Genomic DNA, 19,083 nt, shown 5'->3' on the forward strand with positions numbered 1-19,083 from the left:
TTTCAGCGCTGTCCCCTCCACCTCCTGCCATGCGGCCCCGAATGCGCCATCTCGGGCTTCCACCCAGGCTTCAGAGGCCAGTCTCAGGTTTGCCTGCCTCAGACATAGCCTGCGGCTGCAGCTACCCTCTCCAGTCTGAGCACGTTCCTTCAGTATACCTTATCTTTGCCCACCACCGCCTAGGGCCTGTGTATGGGCTTTTTTTTTTTTTTTTTGGGGGGGGGGGGGGGGAGGTTTACTGAGTCCAAGTACCAATGTGTAGCTCCCAGGCAGCCTAACGGACCAATACCAGCACCAGCCACCTTGATCCAGAAATGACTATATCATTTATAATTTTCTCGAAGACTAAAAAGAAATGTTGGGGGCTAGGAGACATGATCTTGGACATTAGCCTGACACACTAGGTCATTTTCCATTTAGTAGAGATTTGGGGGTTGTACCTAAATTATTGGACTACAAATTCAAGGACAAGGCCTGCTGCTGATTTATTTTTGTGTCCCTTGGCAAGGCATAGCACACCTGCTAGAGCATATTAAGCATCAACCTCAAAGAAATGGGGTCTTGCTGCGTACGGTGGTGCACACCTGTAATCCCAGCGCTTGCAGAGGCAGAGACAAGTGGATCTTTGTGAGCTCGAGGCCAGCCTGGTCTACAAAGCGAGTCCAGGACAGCCAAGGCCACACAGAGAAACCCGGTCTCAGGAAAACAAAACAAAACAAAAAACCACCACTAAAAAAACAAATGGAGTCTTTTGTCTCAGTTTCATTCTTCAGTAGCCATTCTTGGGCAGCCATTTCTTACTGTGGTTACCTCATCTAAAGGTCACCTTACACGTGTTTGGCACTTAGAAGGTATTCTAACAAGTGGTTGAATTAGAAAAAAGGCCAAGGTTGGATGTCTATCAACAGTCTTGTACAACCCTACTTTGTTCCCAATTAACATCTCAACTGTAGTGTTAGAAGCACTTAAACTATGGTCCCAACAAAGGACTGGAAACATTTGGAAGGACAAAGGAACTCAGCAGTGGACTCTATCTGGTTTTAGCATGGTAGTTGAAAAGCCACCTTTCCAGACAAATGGACCCAAGTTTAAATGCTAGCTCTGCATTTCTAGTTGTAGGAACTTTGGCAGGTTAATTTTTCTAAACCCCAGCACCTGAGATAACCAAGCTATTAACCCACCCCATATTTCCTGTAAAGATTACATAATGGTGTACCTAAAGGTACTTAGGATGGCCTGTCACTGTGGAGATAATCAGCCTATTAGCCTACCCATAGTTACTACAGGAATTAGAGACAGTTTATGTATTTTTATGTATTTCAGGCACATAGGGCAGTGCATGGAAATGTGAGCTCTTAGCTTTCCTATTGAAACTTTTAAAAGATAGGTTCTTGTTACATCATTCTGCCTGGCCTCAGCACCCTAAGTCCAGGTATTACAGAATGTGCCACAATACCCAGTTCACTAGTATGTCTTACGATTACCATGCACAGTAGCCAGCAATCCCTTGGTTACAAAGTACAAGTCATCCATGAGGCAAAGACCTCTCCCTCTGAATCCCTCTGCCCTAGTAGAAGGCAAGAAGAAAGAATTCTAAATAGACTTTATTTTCTAAGAATCAATATATTTCTTCCTTTGAAATAAATACAAACCAGTTTGAAAGGTAGGGGAGATTCTATGGGAAAAAGAAAGGAAGTAGAGACAAGCTCCAATCTTTTTTTTTCTTTTTCTTTTCCTTTTTTTTTTTTTTTTTTTTTCCTCTTTTTCTTTTTTAGTACCAAATGACTCTGGCGCGACCCGGAAACGCAATTACAAATGAGAATAATTTAAATTCTCCAATAATTACAGCATTTACAACAGCAGGGAAGGAGGCACCTAGTGCCCCTCTTCCAGGCTAGACAAGACATCAATCCCACTGCTAGGCTGGGAAGATGCTGGCTTACCTTACCACCTGCAAGGGCCTCAGGCCTCTAGGCAGTTATGGATTCCCCTGGCACGCGCAGGTAGGGGTGGTATGGCCTGTTTTATGCAGTATTTAACTATGGCCCACCACCCTGCCCTACAATGCCATGAGGTCTTGAGCTCTTTTTGACCAAGGAGAGGGACCTCTCCTCTCCTTGCACTGAGTGGCCATGGGCCCTTGGAGTGTTCTGTACAGTCCAGCTGCACTCAGGGCAGGAGGGATCTCCCCTACCCAACTTCCCCTGAGACTGGCCCCATGACCAGGAATTAATCAGTGCAGAGGGCGGCACCACTCCAGGACAGTGAGCAAAGGGAAGGAGAGCGGTCACAGAGCACTACTGGGCTCTGACAGTTATCAGTCACTATCGCTGGTCTCACTGCTCTGCTCACCCTGCACCTTGCTGCGGTGCTGCAGAGCCCTGTGGTAGGCAATCTGCACTGACTTGCGGATGTTGGACTTGCGGCCCTCCAGCATCTTCTCTTTGTCTAGATCCTGGTTCACACCCAGAGGGACGAGTTTAGTCCTGGGCAGCCACTGCCTGTCAGACAAGGTAAAGATGAGATGAGGTATGGATTTCAGTGGGAAAAATACTAGCCCTTCTGCACTCCATTCATTTAGAAATGCATGACTCTCAGCACCCCTGCTCTCCAGGGACTGTATAGTGTATTTAGAATAGCCCAGTCAAGAGTTATACTGTGGTGGTGGAGGGGGAGGATAACTGATACAGGACAAACTTGAGGTGATAAAATTGATGTTATAAAGGTGTTACTAAAAGGCATGATTACATAAAGTAGAAGTTATCTAAAGGAGTTCTGCCTCCAGTATGATAGGAAGATAAGTAGTGGACTAACTAGGTTAGAAACTGTAAGAAAGAAAACTTTGTACCATAATGGGAGTAAAGGGTTTCAGAGAAAATGTTTCTGTTAACATTTGCTCACTAAGATTGACATCCAATTAATCTCCATTCCCAGAACTAAAGGAGGTGGCACTGACTTAAAACCAGCAACCAGGCCCATCCCCATATCAAAGAACATGCTTCTAAGGGGCATCTCAGGGTGGCAGTGCAAGATACCATCATTAATGGCATCCTGGTCTGCCATTAAGTGGGTCACTTCTCAGGAAAAGCATAATCCTACCAAGTGAGCAAGATGACCCTAGGTAACAACTCTTCAGAAAAGAACAGCCCTGGCATACTTAAGTAATTCTGGCAATTTCTTTGTTCCTATTTGCCCAAGTGGCCAGACTTGCAGTCTCCTGTCTCTGTTTCAATTTTTTAAAGTGTAACCTGGGGCCATGACCTGAAAGAGATTTAAGGATGACAGTGTATGTGGAATGTAGAAGCCTAAGGCCTATATACACTGGTAATATTTTTTGTTTGAGTCTGTTTGAGTTTGGGTCCCTTTTGTATATTAGCCAGGACTAGTTAGTTGCATGCTATTATTAAAGACTTTCCTTTATTAATTTCTTAAGTATGAGGGGTGACTTCTCACTGGGAAGGCATATTAATTCTACAGCGAAACCACAGGGCATTTTATGGGTGCAAAATGCCTCAAACGGGTATCCTGTCCCAGCCACTTCAAGAGACTACAGATTATCATCTGTAGGCGATTAATAAAACTTTGAAGAGGGACTGAAAGCCTGAATGTTTATGCTTGCTTTTCCTCATCCTGTTACTAAAGAGGGAAAGGTGGGAAAAATAAAGTCTAGAAGCCATCTGAATGTGGGCAGACAGCCACCCTAAATTTGTCTGTCACTGATGGTCCTTTGGTTTCTAGTTACAGCTGTTTCCCAGCTACTTACTGCCCACTCAGCCCATCAGGCCCAGAACCAATACACCCTTTTGCTTAGAGCTATTCTAAGTGTGCCCCGCCCCTAACACACACACTTAACAACCTGATAATAACCTGATCTGTTGTGTCTCTTGGCAGTCTGCCCCCACATCACAGATGGCTGTATTTTCATCTGTGGCTTTAAGTCACACCAAATGCACCCATCTTTCCTTACCAGGTTCGTTTGTTGTCAAAGAAGAGAACGAGGTAGAGATGCTCTCTGGCTTCCTGCGTCATCTGTTCCCCAAGTTTTAGAACCTCCAGTGGTGGTACAGGGATGGGAACCCCATGGTGGAACATACCTTCTCGGGGCATCTTTGGATCAATGATCTGAGGGTATAATACAAGCCCAGTTTTGTTTAGGTCACTTCCTCCCCAAAGCTACAATATCTGAAAATTTGAAGAATATTACTGAAGAATATGCTACTAGAACTGTAGTGTTGACTCTTACTGTATCATTTGCGAACCTATGGGGCAAGAGAAGAGATAGGGAGATGTACTCAACTACATCTGTCTACCAGTCTACATGCTAAGGAGCCCTGTATTCCATAGCTTGGCAGGGAGAGGGCAAGGCCACACAGTTCTAGGGCTGGAAAGCAAGGGGTAAAAATGAGAGAAAACATAGGCCTACCAGAGCTGGGTATGATGGATAGCCTCGGCATTTGGCCCATACAAGGTCCAGAGCATCCAATGGGGAGTCTTCATCCTCTGACAGCCAGCCAGCTCCTCGACCCAGACTCTTTCTTACCACTTCACAGGAATGGGAAAGAGGGGGTGGATTAGCAGCTGTGGGGCTGGCAAGGCCTTGAAACTGGGTCCCCAGCACCCCTGACTTTGGGTGAGGGTACTTACTGCTGTGGCCCACGCCGCGGCCAGTGCCCACGGAGTAGGCCTCATTCTCAGTGCCTGAGGTATCTTCACTACTGTCCTCTGGGAATGTACCCCGAGAGAAGGAGGGCTTGCCCCGGCCTTGTTTTGAGGGTGTTGTGCTGTGGAAAGACAATTGGAATGCAATTCAGAGGTGGAAATGGGATATGGCATGGCAGGGGTCCTTGTTAAACTCCCAAAACTAGACTTTTTAGAAGCTGAGACTGTATGAAGTTTGCAACCCTTAAAGATTAGGCTAGTAATCAGATTAATGTAGAATTCAGTCACTGAAGAGAAAACATGCCTGTCTACAAGAAATACCAACCAGAGCTGCCAGATCCTCTATTATTATTTATTGTTTTGAAGTACCTGAAATTGATCCTAGGGCCTCACAAACTAGACAAAGGCTCCACCAAGAAGCTACATCCCCAGTCCTTGAGACAGGGTCTTGCTACATATGGTAGCCATGGCTGGCCTGGAACTTATTAATTGCCAGGCTTGTAACAATCCTACTTCAACCTCCCAAGTGCTACGATTTTAGGTATGAGCCACCACACTCAGCTGATGCTCTGATTTTTTAAAGAGAACACAGAGACTGAGAATTTTATGTGGATTAAGATTTTTGTTTTTCTACATTTAATCCTATCCTTTTGGGCTTTTGTTAGATATTATTTATTTCATCTGGATGGGTATTTTGCTTGCACATATGTCTGTGTACCATCATGTGCATCCAGCACCTGTGGAAGCCAGAAAAGGGCATCAGCTCCCCCTGGAACTGGAGCTACAATATGTGGTGCTGTGAATTGGACCAGGATCCTCTGAAAGAGCAGCCCCTATAGTCAGTTTTTAAAAACATCTGAGTGGACAAAATAAAGTATGTCTGATGGATGAATCCTAGTTACAAGGCACCAGTTTGCACTGCTGTAAAGCATCAGCTCAACCTACAACAGTGTCTTCAGTTCTGACGGGTGACTGATCCATCCCATTTATTTTGCAGGGGCACTTGGTATCAACTCTATCCTATCCTTTGGACTGAAATGGCTGCCACCCAGCTTCCAGTGGGAAAACCTGGAAAGGCATCCTGCAGTCTGCTTCCCATCTGCAGGGCTGGTACCTGGTCCTGTCTGAGGCGGCACTGCTGCTGCTGCTGCTGCTGGACTCAGAGTCTGAGCTGCTTCTGGGAAGGTTGCAGTCATTGCGGTACACCAAGAAACTCTTCTTCACTGGCTGGTTCCCACTGCTGAATCCATTGGCTGGTAAGTCTTGGAGGAAAAAGGAGGAGGGAAGGAACCAACTGGTCAGGAAGATGTAGATCAGAGCCAGCATGGAGGTAAGATGGAATGAGAATTTGGGCTCCCTTTCTGGGCTAAAAAATTCTTCCAGCCTTGGCAAGCAGAAGATAGCTCTAGGCCACCTATCATAGCCGGTCAAAGTCCTGTACTGACCCTCACCTTCCCTTGGCCTAAAGATACAAAAGGCTTAAAGGGCAGGAAGTTCCCCAAGGAAGGAGAGAAGAGAAAAGGTAAAGTGTTGGGGGTTGCGGGGATCCTAGATGGGAGCCTAGATGGGAACCTGGCTGGGTCAATATTATTGGGCCTCAGTTTTTACAAATGAAAGATGAGGGTATTACAAGATTCCTCAGGACCCTTCTAGCTGTTTTATAGGGAAACAAGGGAGAGCTCAAAGTATACTGGGAAGAATGGCAGCTCTGCTCACTCTCTTGATGGTGGTGGGGTACTGGGTGATGATGAGGCTCACCCATTGGGGGATCTTCTGTGGACTTATCACTGTCGCTGTCTGAGCTTGAACTGGGCCGGGGGCTCCTACCCCTCTTGCGCTGACGTAGGGAGCCCATGATGGGAAGCTGGGGGGGCCCCACAGGACTGCCTCCGTGGCTGGGGGTCATCTGGCTCTCCCGGTTTTTTGGGGGGCGGCCCGGCCTCTTGGGCGGTCCAGCTGTCTTCGGGTTCTTTTTGGAGAACAGAACTGAGGTTCTCCTGCCCACCTCATGTGCAGGGGTTGAGGACATGTTGGGACCCAAGCCTGGAGCAGAGAAAGAAAGAAGGAGTTGGTGAAGGGCCTAAAATGAGAAAGAAGTATAGATTCCAGGATCACACCCTAGGAATATTGGATCATTACTCTATCTAGAGTTGGGGAAATAATTTGGAGCTTGGGAATTTAGAATGACTCATACCAACAGCTAGAGAGGTTGCTAAGAGGCTACCTGACCAGGGAATGAAGGAGAAAGTGCAGCTGGCTGTGCAGGAAGGAACTCTCCCTAGGGGACAGCAGGGCTGAGTACATGCTGCAGAGCCAAAGTCTGATTTGCTTTGGGGTCCACATTGCTTTGGGGTTCAGACCTTTGCTTGTCTCTTGGCTGCTACTCTCTTCTGCAGCACTGTCAGTCTGTCCATCTTTGTCACAGGCTGCTGGGTGAGGTGTCAGATTGCCCCGACCAGAGGGACCATGACGCTCAGGTCCATCCCGGCCAGTCTCCCGCTGGTGAGCAAGCTTCCGCCGCAATGCTGTCATCTCTTTCTTGATCATTTTTGCACGCCGGGAGCGGCCCACACTCTGCTTGCTGGCATTGACTTCGTCCAGCCGCTCCAACAACAACTTCAGCTGCTCTTCTACTGGCAGGTGTTTCTGATTCTCCAGCAGCACCAGCCGTTCTTCCTCTGCTGCCAGGGAGAGTTGTGGGGGAGAAAGGTCAGGTTCAGGACAGCCCAATGGGCCCCTTGAACCTGGGCAGGCAGCAGGAAGCCCACTCTTTCCACTGGCTTCTCCCAGGAACAGCTGCAAAACAGCACAAGTATATAGAATGGTGGCCCAGCTATCCATTCACAAAGTCTGGCTTTTGGGGGCACATTCCTGGGGCTAGCCTGCTGCTGCTCAGCCCAGCTGCTTTCTGCCTGTACTGCCTGCTCCCAGGAAGGAATTTTTGGAAAGCTGTCATCTCTGGCATTACCCTCTATGCATGCAGATGTCTTATCACCCACCATCTTCACTGTGGTGTGGAGCCTCATCTCCGGCCAGGTTGTGAGGGATATGCATGCCCGTCTCAAAGTCAATGCCCATCTTTTCTGCCTGGCGCCGGGCCTGACGGAGCACAGCACCACCCTGCTCACGGAGTCGCACTGCTGCCCTGTAGAAGATGGTGTCCTTGGCGTTATACTTTAGGCAGTTGCTGACAATGAGGTTGAAGTCCTCCTCAAAATCATCAAAGTTCAAGTAGCGGTAAGCCTCCAAGTTCTGCTTCATGGTGAAAAAGTCCATGGGTTTTTTGATGTGGTCTAGGTAGTCAGGTACCTGGGAGAGCAGGTAAGTGTCTAAGTGGAGATCTGTTCTCATTCCCCCAAACCCTAATAGTCCCTCTGAAATGCATCTAGTAACCCTCCTCCCACCATAGTTAAGAGGCAGGCAGGCAGGTAGTACAAGGGAAGTTCTAGTCTGACTTTGGTAGTCACAAGCTGTGTAACCTTGGTGTCTTAATCTCCCTGAGCCTAATTTTCCTCCCCTGGAAGTGGTGATGAAAATGCAGGCAAATCTATTTCCTGGAACCATTGGAAGCTTTAATGAGAAAAAGGCCAGGAGAATTCTCTAAAATTATACCACCCTGTGTCCTTACTGTTGTTCTTGCTTGTCATAAGGCTTATGGTAAGGAGGCTGCTGCCTCAAATGTCCCATTTTAAATCTTTCAGAGGGAAGAGTTAACCTAGGGCTTCAGAGCTGGCTCTTTAGAGTCCGAGCCTTCTAAAGTTTCTAGTCTAAGGTTGAAACCCTGAAAGCATCTTCCTGACCTGTGATTATTCATCTGGCAGACTGTGGGAAGGAGTGCAGATGGCCTCCCATTCTGAGTTCTTGGGGTGTGATAAGGATAAGACAAGAGTCCAAGTGATACATGTAGCTCTAGTTCACCCTGCCCAAGTGCCACCGAACCCTTTACATCTACGTCCCCACCTAGTCCCTGGGCCAGACCTGCAGCAAGGGTCCAACTGGAAGAGGAAGAGAAAGAAGTTGGAGTGAGGGGAAGGGATTCTTACTTCGTCCAATTCGGTTACCTCAGACAGAGGGACCGGCTCGCTGAAGATGTTGCCTGTGTCCTTCTCTTGGAGCTGCTCCAAGGTTTTTCGGAGGAGGATGAGGAAAGGGGTCAGCTGCATCTCCATGGCAATCTGCTGGATCTTGATCTGACACAGAAAAAGGCTGGATCAGCCAGGTCCTGGCCAGGCCCTCAGCAGAGGTCAAAGGAGATGGTCCTTACTGGCTTAGGAACATGATTTCTCATTTAGGCGCCATGAAAGAAAGCTGTCTCTGTCTACTTTGGTCCCCCTTCCTTGAACACCTGGCCTCGGCTGCCTGGATCACAGAGGTTAGGATTCTATGCAGTCTCCTTTGACACTTGGATTCCCACAGGCCTAAAAGCATAGTGCTGGGACACTTAATGCCAGTATGGGCCTTGGTGCTTCCTGGCTAGGGTTACACGCACTCCCTCCTCCAAAGCTGTGTTCTGCTTTGAGAACCAGGGCTGGCCCAGGAGCACTCACCGTCTCTCTTTTGAGTTTCTCTCGTTTTCGGATCAGCTCCACCAGAAGCCGAGCTCGCTCCAGGTCATGGCGGAGCCTCTGCCAGGACTTGAGCTGTTCTTTGAGGGCCCAGTTTTTATCTTCAGAATCTCTCTATAGAGGTAAAAGGGGCATCAGAAAATGGTGAGAGAGCCAGGTGAGAATCCAGGAGAGGAGCCTAGGCCAAGGACAGGGCAACCAAGGACAAAGCCCAGTAATTTATCAATAGCACCTCATCTAGTGTAACAATCTAGTCTATCCAAGAAAATGCTCAGTATGTTTGTTGAATTAATGAACACACAGGAACAATGCCTTTCCACAAAACTGATAGAGATTTCATGCTGAGCCTGTATTTGGAGGTGGGGGTCTAATTTAAGCTCTTTGATCCTGGAGGTTATTGTTACAAATTTTGGTCCTTGCCCTTTGTTGGTATTAGCTTCCACAGCCCACAGGGATTTGGACACGGTACCCCAATTTGATCACAGTTCCTCTGAGACTGAAGGTGTGTCTGCAGGCGCCGCAGTAGTGGGACCCCATTCCGTGACTGTCGTTTTAGAGTCCAGTAGCTGTGTAGCCTCTGCATGAACTGGCTCTTCCTCTGAATGGTCAGCCGGTTGGTGATCTTACTGAGCCTGGGAACCAGGGAACAAAGTAAAAACCTGTTAGGTTCTGACTGCCAGTAAGTTCCTGAATGGGCATGAGTAGGGGCTATGATGCTCATCAGAAAGGTCTAGAAAAGTAGGCATGGTAGCTCACACCCGTAATGCCAGCACTTAGGAGGTGGGGACAAAAGTATCCAGAAGCTCAAGGTCGTATTTGGCTTTATATGGAGTTTAAGCCCAGCCTACTATAAGAGATTCTGTCTCAAAAAGAAGAGAAGGAAAAAAAAGGAGGAGTTTGGAACTCTGGACTTAAGGCATAATGAACAGTGCCTTGAGTGAGTGGCACAACACAGCAGAGAGGAAACCAAGCTCTCAGCACTAAGCAGAACAACATCAGTCCGCCTGTCTGCTTAGTCACTGCAGCCTGGGCACAATTAGACTCTGATCTCTCAGACTGAGCCTGTGGGGAAGATAAGTGACCCATCACTTGTTGGCCTTTTTTCTATGATCAAGTGAAGATAAATTATAAGTACAGCAGAAGCCCATGGTGAAGTAAACCAGACAACACAAGAAAGCTAAAAACAACTAACAATCATAGCCTGACTGAATAGCACTCCACAAAGCATAGTCCATAGCATGGAAAGAACCCTTAAGAACATAGAGGCCATTAGAGAACATGTAGCACTTCTGGTTCATAACATATGTAATCCACTTTCCCCCCCTGTGCTGGGCACTAACCCTAGGCCCCTTTGCATGCTCAGCACATCTGACCACTGAACTGCACCCAGCCCCTTCACAACTTTCTGAGCCTTCTCCTCTCCACTTTTCATTGATTCTCCTTTTATGGGAAGATTACTTTTCCACAGTGGCTACTTCATCTTAACAAACTGCACCATCAAAAAGAAGGGCAGTTTAAATGTGTTGTCGGCCAGAAAAAAGCTTAGTTTCTGACTCCTAATGCAAAAGTCAGGTGCCTTAAAATCACCTTTTTAAATTTCCTTTTTTTTTTTGTTTTTGTTTTTGTTTTACATCCATACAGCTCCTGATAGGAAGGCAAGCTGACCACTCTACTCAGGCCACACAGTCCTTCTGAGGGCTTCTCAACCCCTCCCTGCCCACTGTTGCCTCTGTACCTGTGTGGTGGAATGCAGGGCACAGACACCACAGGTGCCGCTGCCCGCTTCTCTGCCAAGATCTTCCGGGCTTTCTTCATCTTAATCCGGGACTTGGCTTTGGCCTTCTTGACCTTCTCTGAGCTCCAGCTCTTACCCTCATCTTCTTCTTCATCCTCCTCCTCCTCACCCTCACTGTGGGATAGGGCAGGCAGACGGCGAGCGGAACCTGGGGGTGTGTGGATGTCACAGTAGGCTGTCTTGCGGACACTAAAGGAGGTGCCATTGGCACCTGTCTCCCGCACAGGTTCCATCTTCATATAAAGGCCAGCCTGTTGGGCACATGTCACATGGAAGGCTGTGTAGCAATTGGCCTTGTGGCACTGGATGCAGGCTCCAGAGCCCCGCTGTTTGCAAATGTAGCAGGTGAGCTTCCAGCGGGCTGGTGGGATGTGCTCAATGCTGTCAATAGGTTCTAGGAAGACTGTGTTGGCAAAGCAGACCTCAGGGATCCACAAGGCACACACCACGTGGGCCCAGCGGCCATCATCTGTCTGCTTGAAGGCACCACCCTTATTGGGGCACAGAGCACAGTCCACTGCACGAGAAGGTGACTGCAGGCAACGGCGGCACAGCCACTGGCCTTCAGGAATATAGGGGACACCATAGCACTCTTGGTGCACAGCCAAGTTGCACATGTCACAGAAGAGGATGACATTGCTGTTCTGGCACTCGCCATCATTGCAGATACAGCACACAGCATCTTCATCCACTAGTGCATTGGGGTCACCTTTATTGTGACTTTCAAAGTACGACTCCTTCTCCAACCGGTCCATTAGGTACTCAAAGATCTCTTGTGGGATAGGACTCACACCCTCTGTCTTCCGCCGCTCATTCATGATATCCAGCCAGATATAGTCCTCTTCGTCCATGTCATACTCCACCTCCTCATCCAGCTCTTCTGCAGATTTCTCAATGTACCTGCAGTGAACACGGGCAGCTCAGCATCACATGGCTAATATCTTTTCCCTTCAGACAAAGCATTGTGCTTGCTTCCAAGCACTCAGCCTCTATTCATGTTTGCATGTCTCATTCTAGCCTTACCTTAACTGCACATGTACAAATACTAGAATCATTCCTGTCTTGCAGAAAAGGAGACCTAAACATAGGAGAAGTTAACTTCCTCAGTGTACTTGAAGAGAGTGTCTGAGAGCTGGTTGTAAACACAGGCCTACTTCTCTAGTACTCATGTTGTAGCTATCATATGATGCTGCCTTCCCTGAAGTATAGAGGTTCAGCCAGACCCCAAGGGGGAGAGGCTGGAGCAGTAAGGGCCCATTGTGGGAGTATGGGGGATTGTACTGTCAGAGGAAGGCAATTTCTTAGACATCACTGGAAAATGAATACAGGCCTGCTTTAGCAAAGCTGACAAGTACTCATGATGTTCTCTCAGATGGTTCTAGGGGTCTTTCAAATTGTACATACAGTGTTTGTTCTCTGGATAATCTTGAAAGATAATAGCTATGACTGACTGAGCACTTACTATGGGTCAGGTACTAGGCAAAGTTGCATCGATTCTCATTATAGCTAGCAGATTCTAGTGTTCTTATCATCTTTATTTGTAGATGAAGAAAGTGAAGCTTTGAGAAAAATTGTTAACAACCTATTACACTTAGGTCATATCACCATGAGTAACAGAGTGGCATCCAGTCTCTGGCCCTAGCCTTTTCCTCACCTACTTCAGTACTCTCTGAGCCAGCAGGCCTACAGCAGAGGGCTGCTCCAAGTGGCTGTGACCCAGAAGGCACCCACCTTACCCTGCCTTATGCTGACTAGACTCTGGCATTGTCAACTACATAGTATAAGACAAGAACAGGACTTTGGCTTTGAAGAATCCTGGTTTTAAACTTTTGTCTCTGCCATTCTGCCACCTTCAAGACAGTACTGCTCTGCTTGGCACCAAAGATTTACTGATAATACAAGGGCTATATTCAGTAAATAACTTTAAATAAAATTATGAAAGTGAATGGCCAAGGAGCTGGGGATATTCTCGGTAGAGTGCTTGCCTAGCATGCACAAAGCCCTGGTTCAATCCCTGGCACTCCATAAAGCAAGGTGTGATGGCACAGCATGTAAGAGGTAGAGGCAGAAGAATCAAGAATTCAAGGCTAGTACCCTGTGAGTTGGAGGCCAGTCTAGGATACATGAGACCCTGTATTAGGAAGAAAGAAGGAGGCTAAATCAAGTGACACACAGCATATTCTAGTAGAATGTTAATTACTCTTTCTCTATATGGAAAATGGATCTCTGAGCAGGCCAGGTGCACAGAAGCTCTGAAGCCATACTGCCTAGTCTCTGTATGACAGAATATGACTTTAAGCTCTTAATTCCATAGGCCCTGGTTTCCTCATCTATCGAGTTGCAATGCTAACATGAACCTGCTTGACACAGCTGTTGTGAGCATAAAATGAGTTAGTAAAGGTATAACAGTGCTTCACATAGAACAAGTATTCAAAAAAATGTCAATTTTATTATTAGCCTTTGTAGAGCCCTAGCCCACCATGCCTTGAATTATAGCTGTTTATGCCTAAGTCCTTCTCTAGATAGAGGCAGGGATCACGTTTGATTCACTGTACAGATATAGGTGTTGTTCAAATGAAAGGCATTTTGGGGGTGGCAGGGAGGAGAGAGACTAAAATGTGTGTAGGAGGCAGCTTTTGTCCTTTTCCCCTCTTCCCCAAGGTACCACAACTGTGCTCCCAGAATAAGAGTATGATCTGAGCTGGTGTGAACTAGCTGGACGGTTCTAGGACTTGCACTAGTTCTCATACACATCAGGTCTTACCTGTTCCTTTGCCATGACACATGAACTGTCATGTGATGGTACATAACATACTCCCACAGGCTTCCAAATTACAGACTGTGGCACAGATAGGTGGGCTATGTGTCATGCACAATTCTTGACACACCAGCTAACACACCACCCTCTCCCTCCCCCTCAAGAAGTGCCCTGGAATTTGAGCAAGAGAAAATTGTATTATTAGAGCAATGACTTCAGACTTTCTCAAGTTTTTGCAAAAGTAAATCATTTCTAAAACATGGGAAATTTGCTAACTATCATAATTTCAACAACATTAACTCCTAACTGGCTGCAACCAGTTGAAAACTGCTCCTCTGAAGAAAAGATCTGATCCCAGCAGGAAAGTGACTGTGTGTGGGGAGGAAGAGAAGGATCTGAGTACGTTGGGCTGGACTACCTGTGAGAGCAGATCATGCCAAGGAGGAGAGGAAGGCCCATAGAGGGGCCTATGTTTGGGGTGAAGAAAGCAAGATAGTAAATCCAAAGAGAAAAGAGTAAGAGTGGAAAACCAGAAGGAGAAATGGGTTAAACAGACTAAAGGAGAAAAAATAAGGAAGACCTGCTAAAACTTGGACAAAGGAGAGGAAAGTAATATGTATGTGTACACAGACACACACACCGTGTCACTGTGTTCCCAGACAGTCACTGTAATATCGAGTGGACTGTGTATTTAGCAAAAGTCACTTTTCACACAAGAGCCTTTACAAAAAGACTAATGAACAATGTGCTCTCCTGGCTCTGGCTGCCAGGACTCCAAGGGGGTATTTACAATTAGTTTTGGTAATGTCCTGTGGCTGAGATCTCTGAATATAGTTTTACTACCCACTGTCCACCCACCTAAATCTTTTTTTTTTCATGTTCAGTGGATAAAGGTGCTGGCTACCGTACCTGATGACCTAAATCTAATTCTGGGACCTGCATTATAGAGAGAACTGACCGCCCCAAAAGTAGTTCTCCAGCCTGGCCCACAGGTGCTGTGATGCAAGTGCATGTGCAGACACACAAATGAATAAATGTAAAAAAAAATTTTTTTTAATTAGGAATGCTTGCACTTCAATAGGAGCCACTATGATTAGCTCTTAGAAGGAATGGAGTACCAAGAAAAAAATGAACAAAAGAGCTACTACAGCGGGACTACGTCAACTATGAAAATGCTGCTTACAAAGCTGTGACAGTAACAGAAAATGGTGAAATTACATCAGATTTACCACCTGCCTTTAGGGCCTTAGAAAGCCAATATCTTCTGCCCTAGGGAAGAACACTGCACCTGCTCTGCAGATGAGGGTTCTAGAACCAGGATGTTGGATGCAGGTAAACAATGCAGCCTTGAGGCTTGGTAGACCTGGGTCTCAGACTTAGTTCAGAGATTCCTAGCAAGTGACTGTTGACAGGCCTGGAAAATGAGAATAATGACTATTTGAGAGAGTTCTGAAAAATAAAGAGGTGGCTATAGCTGGGTGCAATGTCATACAATATTCAGGAGGCAGAGGCAGGCAGCTTTCTTATCAGTTCAAGGTCAACCTGGGCTATACAATGAGTTCTAGGTCAGTCAGGGGAACAGTGTCTCAAAAACAGAAACAAACCAAAACACACACAAGCAAACCCCCAAAACAAATCTTAATTAAATGTAAGGGGGGGGGGGGGAACAGGGAAAGGAGAGACAGCTATAAAACACAGAACACAGGACCTGGAATGTGCCAATAGGGCTAAGGGAAACTTTACACTGCCTTGGCAGGCTAGTGCTTTCTTTCACCTCTACTGTCTCCTAGTAGCCTGTCATCTCCTTTGGTTTTGACTAGTTTTCTAGAGGTAGGAGATGGTGGTGGTCTTACCGGTAGTAGGAAGTGGGCCTGGGTGGTGCATCAGGGGTATCTTGCTCTAGCTCACGGTATACCACCTCAGGCAGTTTGGGAGCAGCACTGGCGGGAGCGCTGTGGTGGTGGTGGTTGGAATCCTTTCGTTTCTCCTTGTTCTTATGCTTGCCTGACTTAGGTGTAGCCGCAGGTGTCTCGGTGTTCTCCTTGTTGCTGCCATTCTCAGGAGCCTCCTCAGGGGCCTCCTCATCCTCTGACACCACATCCAGGTTGTCAAAGATGCTGATTCGGTGGACACGGCCATGAAGGTCAACCTCTACCATGCGCTGGGCCTGAGCATAGCTCATTACCTCTCGGCCTGGTGACTGTGAGACCTCAGAGGGGCTGGGTGACTGCTTGTTGGCTGGTCGTGACTGGCGCCCTTTCTTTTTGTGCTTTCGCAGTGGGGTCTGCTGTGGGGGCGGTGGGCTGTCGTGGTCATAGTGGTACAGGTGGTACTCGATACCACTGTAACTTTTGTAAACCTTGCGGCAGGTCTCCACAGGACACTCGTATGGTGGCTTAGTTGCCCGCAAGTTGTGGCAGAAGGTCTTCACATCAAAGTCCACCCCCATGCTGTCACATCTAGAATACACAGATCAGTTAGCACAGGCCTTACCCAGCCCCTGCACCATACAGCCCACATTCTTTAGTCTTCCTTCTCACAAGGTCACCATGTCCTGGCCAGCCTCTCTTTAGAGCATGTCTACATGTCAACTCCTTTACCAAGGTCCTGGTCCGGGCCTTTAAGACCTGTTGCTTGGTCATCCTGCTTATGTCTCAATTCCTTTTGCCCAGTCACACATAAGGGACTAGAGTGCTCTACCAAGTCACAATGATCATATCAATAACATGACTGAAAACCTCCTGCTGCTCTCCAGCTTCACAGGATTAATATTCAAACTATCTTGGAAAACATGCAAGGAATTCTTTTTGTTATCTGGCTCTAGTTTTCCTTTCTAGATCCTTCTCAGTAGTTATAGTTGTCTATACAAAGCAGCCTAAAATTCCCTGGATGTTATAATCTCTCAAGGTACAAGAGTGCCCTATTAGGAATGCTGACTGGTGGGCTTCTACAAATTCCTCAAAACCTAGTTCAAATGACACTTTTATTATGACTTCTTTGACTCTCCCACGGAAAAACTGTTCCCACAGCATTTTCACCCCCAGCATGACATTTTCTAGTTCTGACTTCTCCCATTCTACTAGGAGATCTTCAGTAGATACCAGACTTGTCTACTCCTAACTCCCTGGTTCCTACCATGTACTGGACTCTCAAGCCTTGGCAAGTAAAATGAAAAGCCTGTTGAATGAATATGAGAAGACCACCAGATTGGGAGTTGAGGAAGATCGGATTAAGTATAAAAGTTGTCTGTATTTAAGCCTGAGTGGTCAATGATCGGTGTATTGCTGAGGTCTTCATGGGAAGCCTCACCCTAGAGCTGGGTGGGGAGATATAGGGAGGAACCAGATGAAAATAGTCATTTGCCCAGAGAAAACAGCATAGGCCACACTTGATTTCCTCATTTACAGACTCATGCAACATTAACTCAGAGCCTACCAAGTGCCAGGTCCTGAGGGTACAAAGAGGAACATGAAAATCTAGGCATTATGTTCCAGGGTTCTCAAGGGCTAGCCCTCCCCCACCCCAATGTTTCTGGGTGAGTAGAGACAGCAGATGGCACCAAACCCCAGGGAGCCCAGCTTAGTCTGGTACTGCCCCAATTTCTCTCAGGACTAGCTGAACGAGGGTGCTAGGGACCACCAATGCAAGACCTGCCTGACCTCCCTGACAGACAGTGACTCTCAGCCTCTCCCTTCTCCTAAGAGTGGGCAGCTCTAGTCCCTCTGTCGACAGCCTTTGACTTCCAAGGCAGCAAAGCTACACACTCAACTCCACTCACTTCTACTTGCTATCTGCTGCTGTACCTTTAAACACGAAACCAATTATAGGCACAAACAAGCTCAACTCTTTCCAAGCTGGGTCCCTGGTGGACGCTTTGCTGCCCTGGTTCCCGAACTGGCACAGTGCCCCAAGAGACCTGGCGTCAGAGGCACGAAGGTGCGCTCAGAACTTAGCTCTGAAAGCCCTGGGGCCCTGGGGCATGGCGGAAGCATCTACTCCTGGGAACTCCAGAAGCTGAGGGAAGAAGTAGGGGACTAGGAACAAGACCAGGCCCACGGAGCTGGAGCCGGGTCTCCCGAATACTGTGCCACTTCCCTTTTGTCAAAGGGCAACAAGTCAAAATTCCCTCCTGCCTCTCGCCCAGGCAGCCCCAAAAGACTCACTGTTGCCGCGGACGCTCTCCACAAACGAATGGCCTGTCAATGCTTCCCGCCCGAGGGGCCCGGGAGGCGCCTATCGCGCATCGCCAGGGATGCCCCTTCTCCACTGGCACTGTCGCCCGAACCCGGCCCGTACTCACCGGCCACCTCCAGTCCGGGATCATTGCCGGGGGCGCCCGCCGGGGCTCTGACCCCGCGTGGGGAGGCCGGCGGGGAGAGGCGGGGCGGGAAGGGAAAACCCGAACTCCGGGACGCGGAGCTGGCCGCCCCGGCTCCCCCCGGCTTCCCGCGCTGACCCCTGCCGCTCCCGGTCCCGCCGGCGCCCCAGCGTCGCAATTCCGCAAGCACCCTCGCGTTTTCCGAGCTTTTGGGTCTCCTGGCCTGGGAACCCGGTACCGCCGGAACAATGGAGGGGCTCCCGGAGGCGGCACGGGGACAGCGGCGGCGAGACCGTGGCGGCAAAGGCTGTGGCAGCGGCGGCAGCAGCAGCGACGGCGACGGCGACCGCCTGGGTAAACGCGGCCCCGTGGCGCCGCACAGATGCACTTTCGCCACGGTTCCTTGCCGGTCCTCTAAGGAGTGAGCGTCCAGCCGATGGGCCTGGAAAAGACCTCTGGGCGCCGCGCAGGGTTCAGCGAGTGCCTCCATGTCCGAGGGGAGGTTTCTAGAGACCGAAGTCGCAGTTTTGGGGATGTGGGGGTCCTCGGGCCGTTTGTGGCGAATCTGCGACCACGGACGGGCAGCGCGAGGCTGGGCGTGAGGAGCCCGCCCTCCTCCCCTCCCCCTCTGCCACCGCCTCCTTGCTCCCTCCCTCCTGCTGGCGCGGCTGCTGCGGTAGGGACCTGGCCTTGGTCTCCGAGGAAGGCTTCCGGGAGGGACGGGGCGGGAGCGCAGGGTGGGGCGGAGCTGGGGGTAGGGCCCAGAGCCCGACGGACGCCACTGGAGCCGCAGGGGCCCGCAGCTATAGGCTGGGGCGGGGCGATAAGGGAAGATTAGGTCGGCAAGGGAGGAGCTTGTAGTTAGGGGGCGGAGCCACTAGAAAGCGGCGTCCCTTTGACGGCGGCCGGAAGAGTGGGCCTGAGGGTCCCAAGAAAGAGAGGGCGGAGCACTGGACGAGTCTGGAAGGTGGAGCTGAGAAAGAGCACT

The 19,083-nt window shown here is 48.7% G+C and overlaps 1 protein-coding gene across 6 annotated transcripts; it reads right to left on the bottom strand.

The window, feature by feature from the left end:
* Positions 1–1,618: 1,618 nt before the first annotated feature.
* On the bottom strand, positions 1,619–18,455 carry Brpf1 (bromodomain and PHD finger containing 1). Of its 6 annotated transcripts, none has more exons than XM_055628504.1 (14): positions 18,078–18,455; positions 15,631–16,236; positions 10,960–11,919; positions 9,694–9,856; positions 9,207–9,338; positions 8,703–8,849; positions 7,659–7,968; positions 7,020–7,337; positions 6,418–6,702; positions 5,774–5,921; positions 4,645–4,781; positions 4,424–4,542; positions 3,968–4,122; positions 1,619–2,501 (listed from the first exon to the last, which is right to left on the bottom strand). In XM_055628504.1, the coding sequence occupies exons 2-14, from the start codon at positions 16,224–16,226 to the stop codon at positions 2,318–2,320; spliced, it is 3,654 nt and encodes a 1,217-aa protein (XP_055484479.1). In that variant the 5' UTR covers positions 16,227–16,236; positions 18,078–18,455; the 3' UTR covers positions 1,619–2,317. The 6 variants fall into 6 exon arrangements, with proteins under 6 accessions (XP_055484479.1, XP_055484481.1, XP_055484480.1 ...); XM_055628506.1 differs by having other exon boundaries at positions 8,721–8,849; positions 18,078–18,454; XM_055628505.1 differs by having other exon boundaries at positions 7,020–7,340; positions 8,721–8,849; positions 18,078–18,454.
* Positions 18,456–19,083: the final 628 nt, after the last annotated feature.

The sequence above is a fragment of the Psammomys obesus genome, unplaced genomic scaffold (genome assembly GCF_907164565.1).
Source record: "Psammomys obesus unplaced genomic scaffold, mPsaObe1.curated_primary_1811, whole genome shotgun sequence".
NCBI lineage: Eukaryota > Metazoa > Chordata > Mammalia > Rodentia > Muridae > Psammomys > Psammomys obesus.

What these genes read in the sequence shown, in the direction of transcription:
- Brpf1 (XM_055628501.1), bottom strand. Translation starts at nt 16,226, where the DNA reads ATGGGGGTGGACTTTGATGTGAAGACCTTCTGCCACAACTTGCGGGCA. An exon ending in AGGCCCACTTCCTACTACCG is followed by an intron (nt 11,920 to 15,630) that starts GTAAGACCACCA and finishes TGTTCACTGCAG; the next exon opens with GTACATTGAGAAATCTGCAG. An exon ending in GCCGCCTCAGACAGGACCAG is followed by an intron (nt 4,782 to 5,773) that starts GTACCAGCCCTG and finishes GTCTTTCCACAG; the next exon opens with CACAACACCCTCAAAACAAG.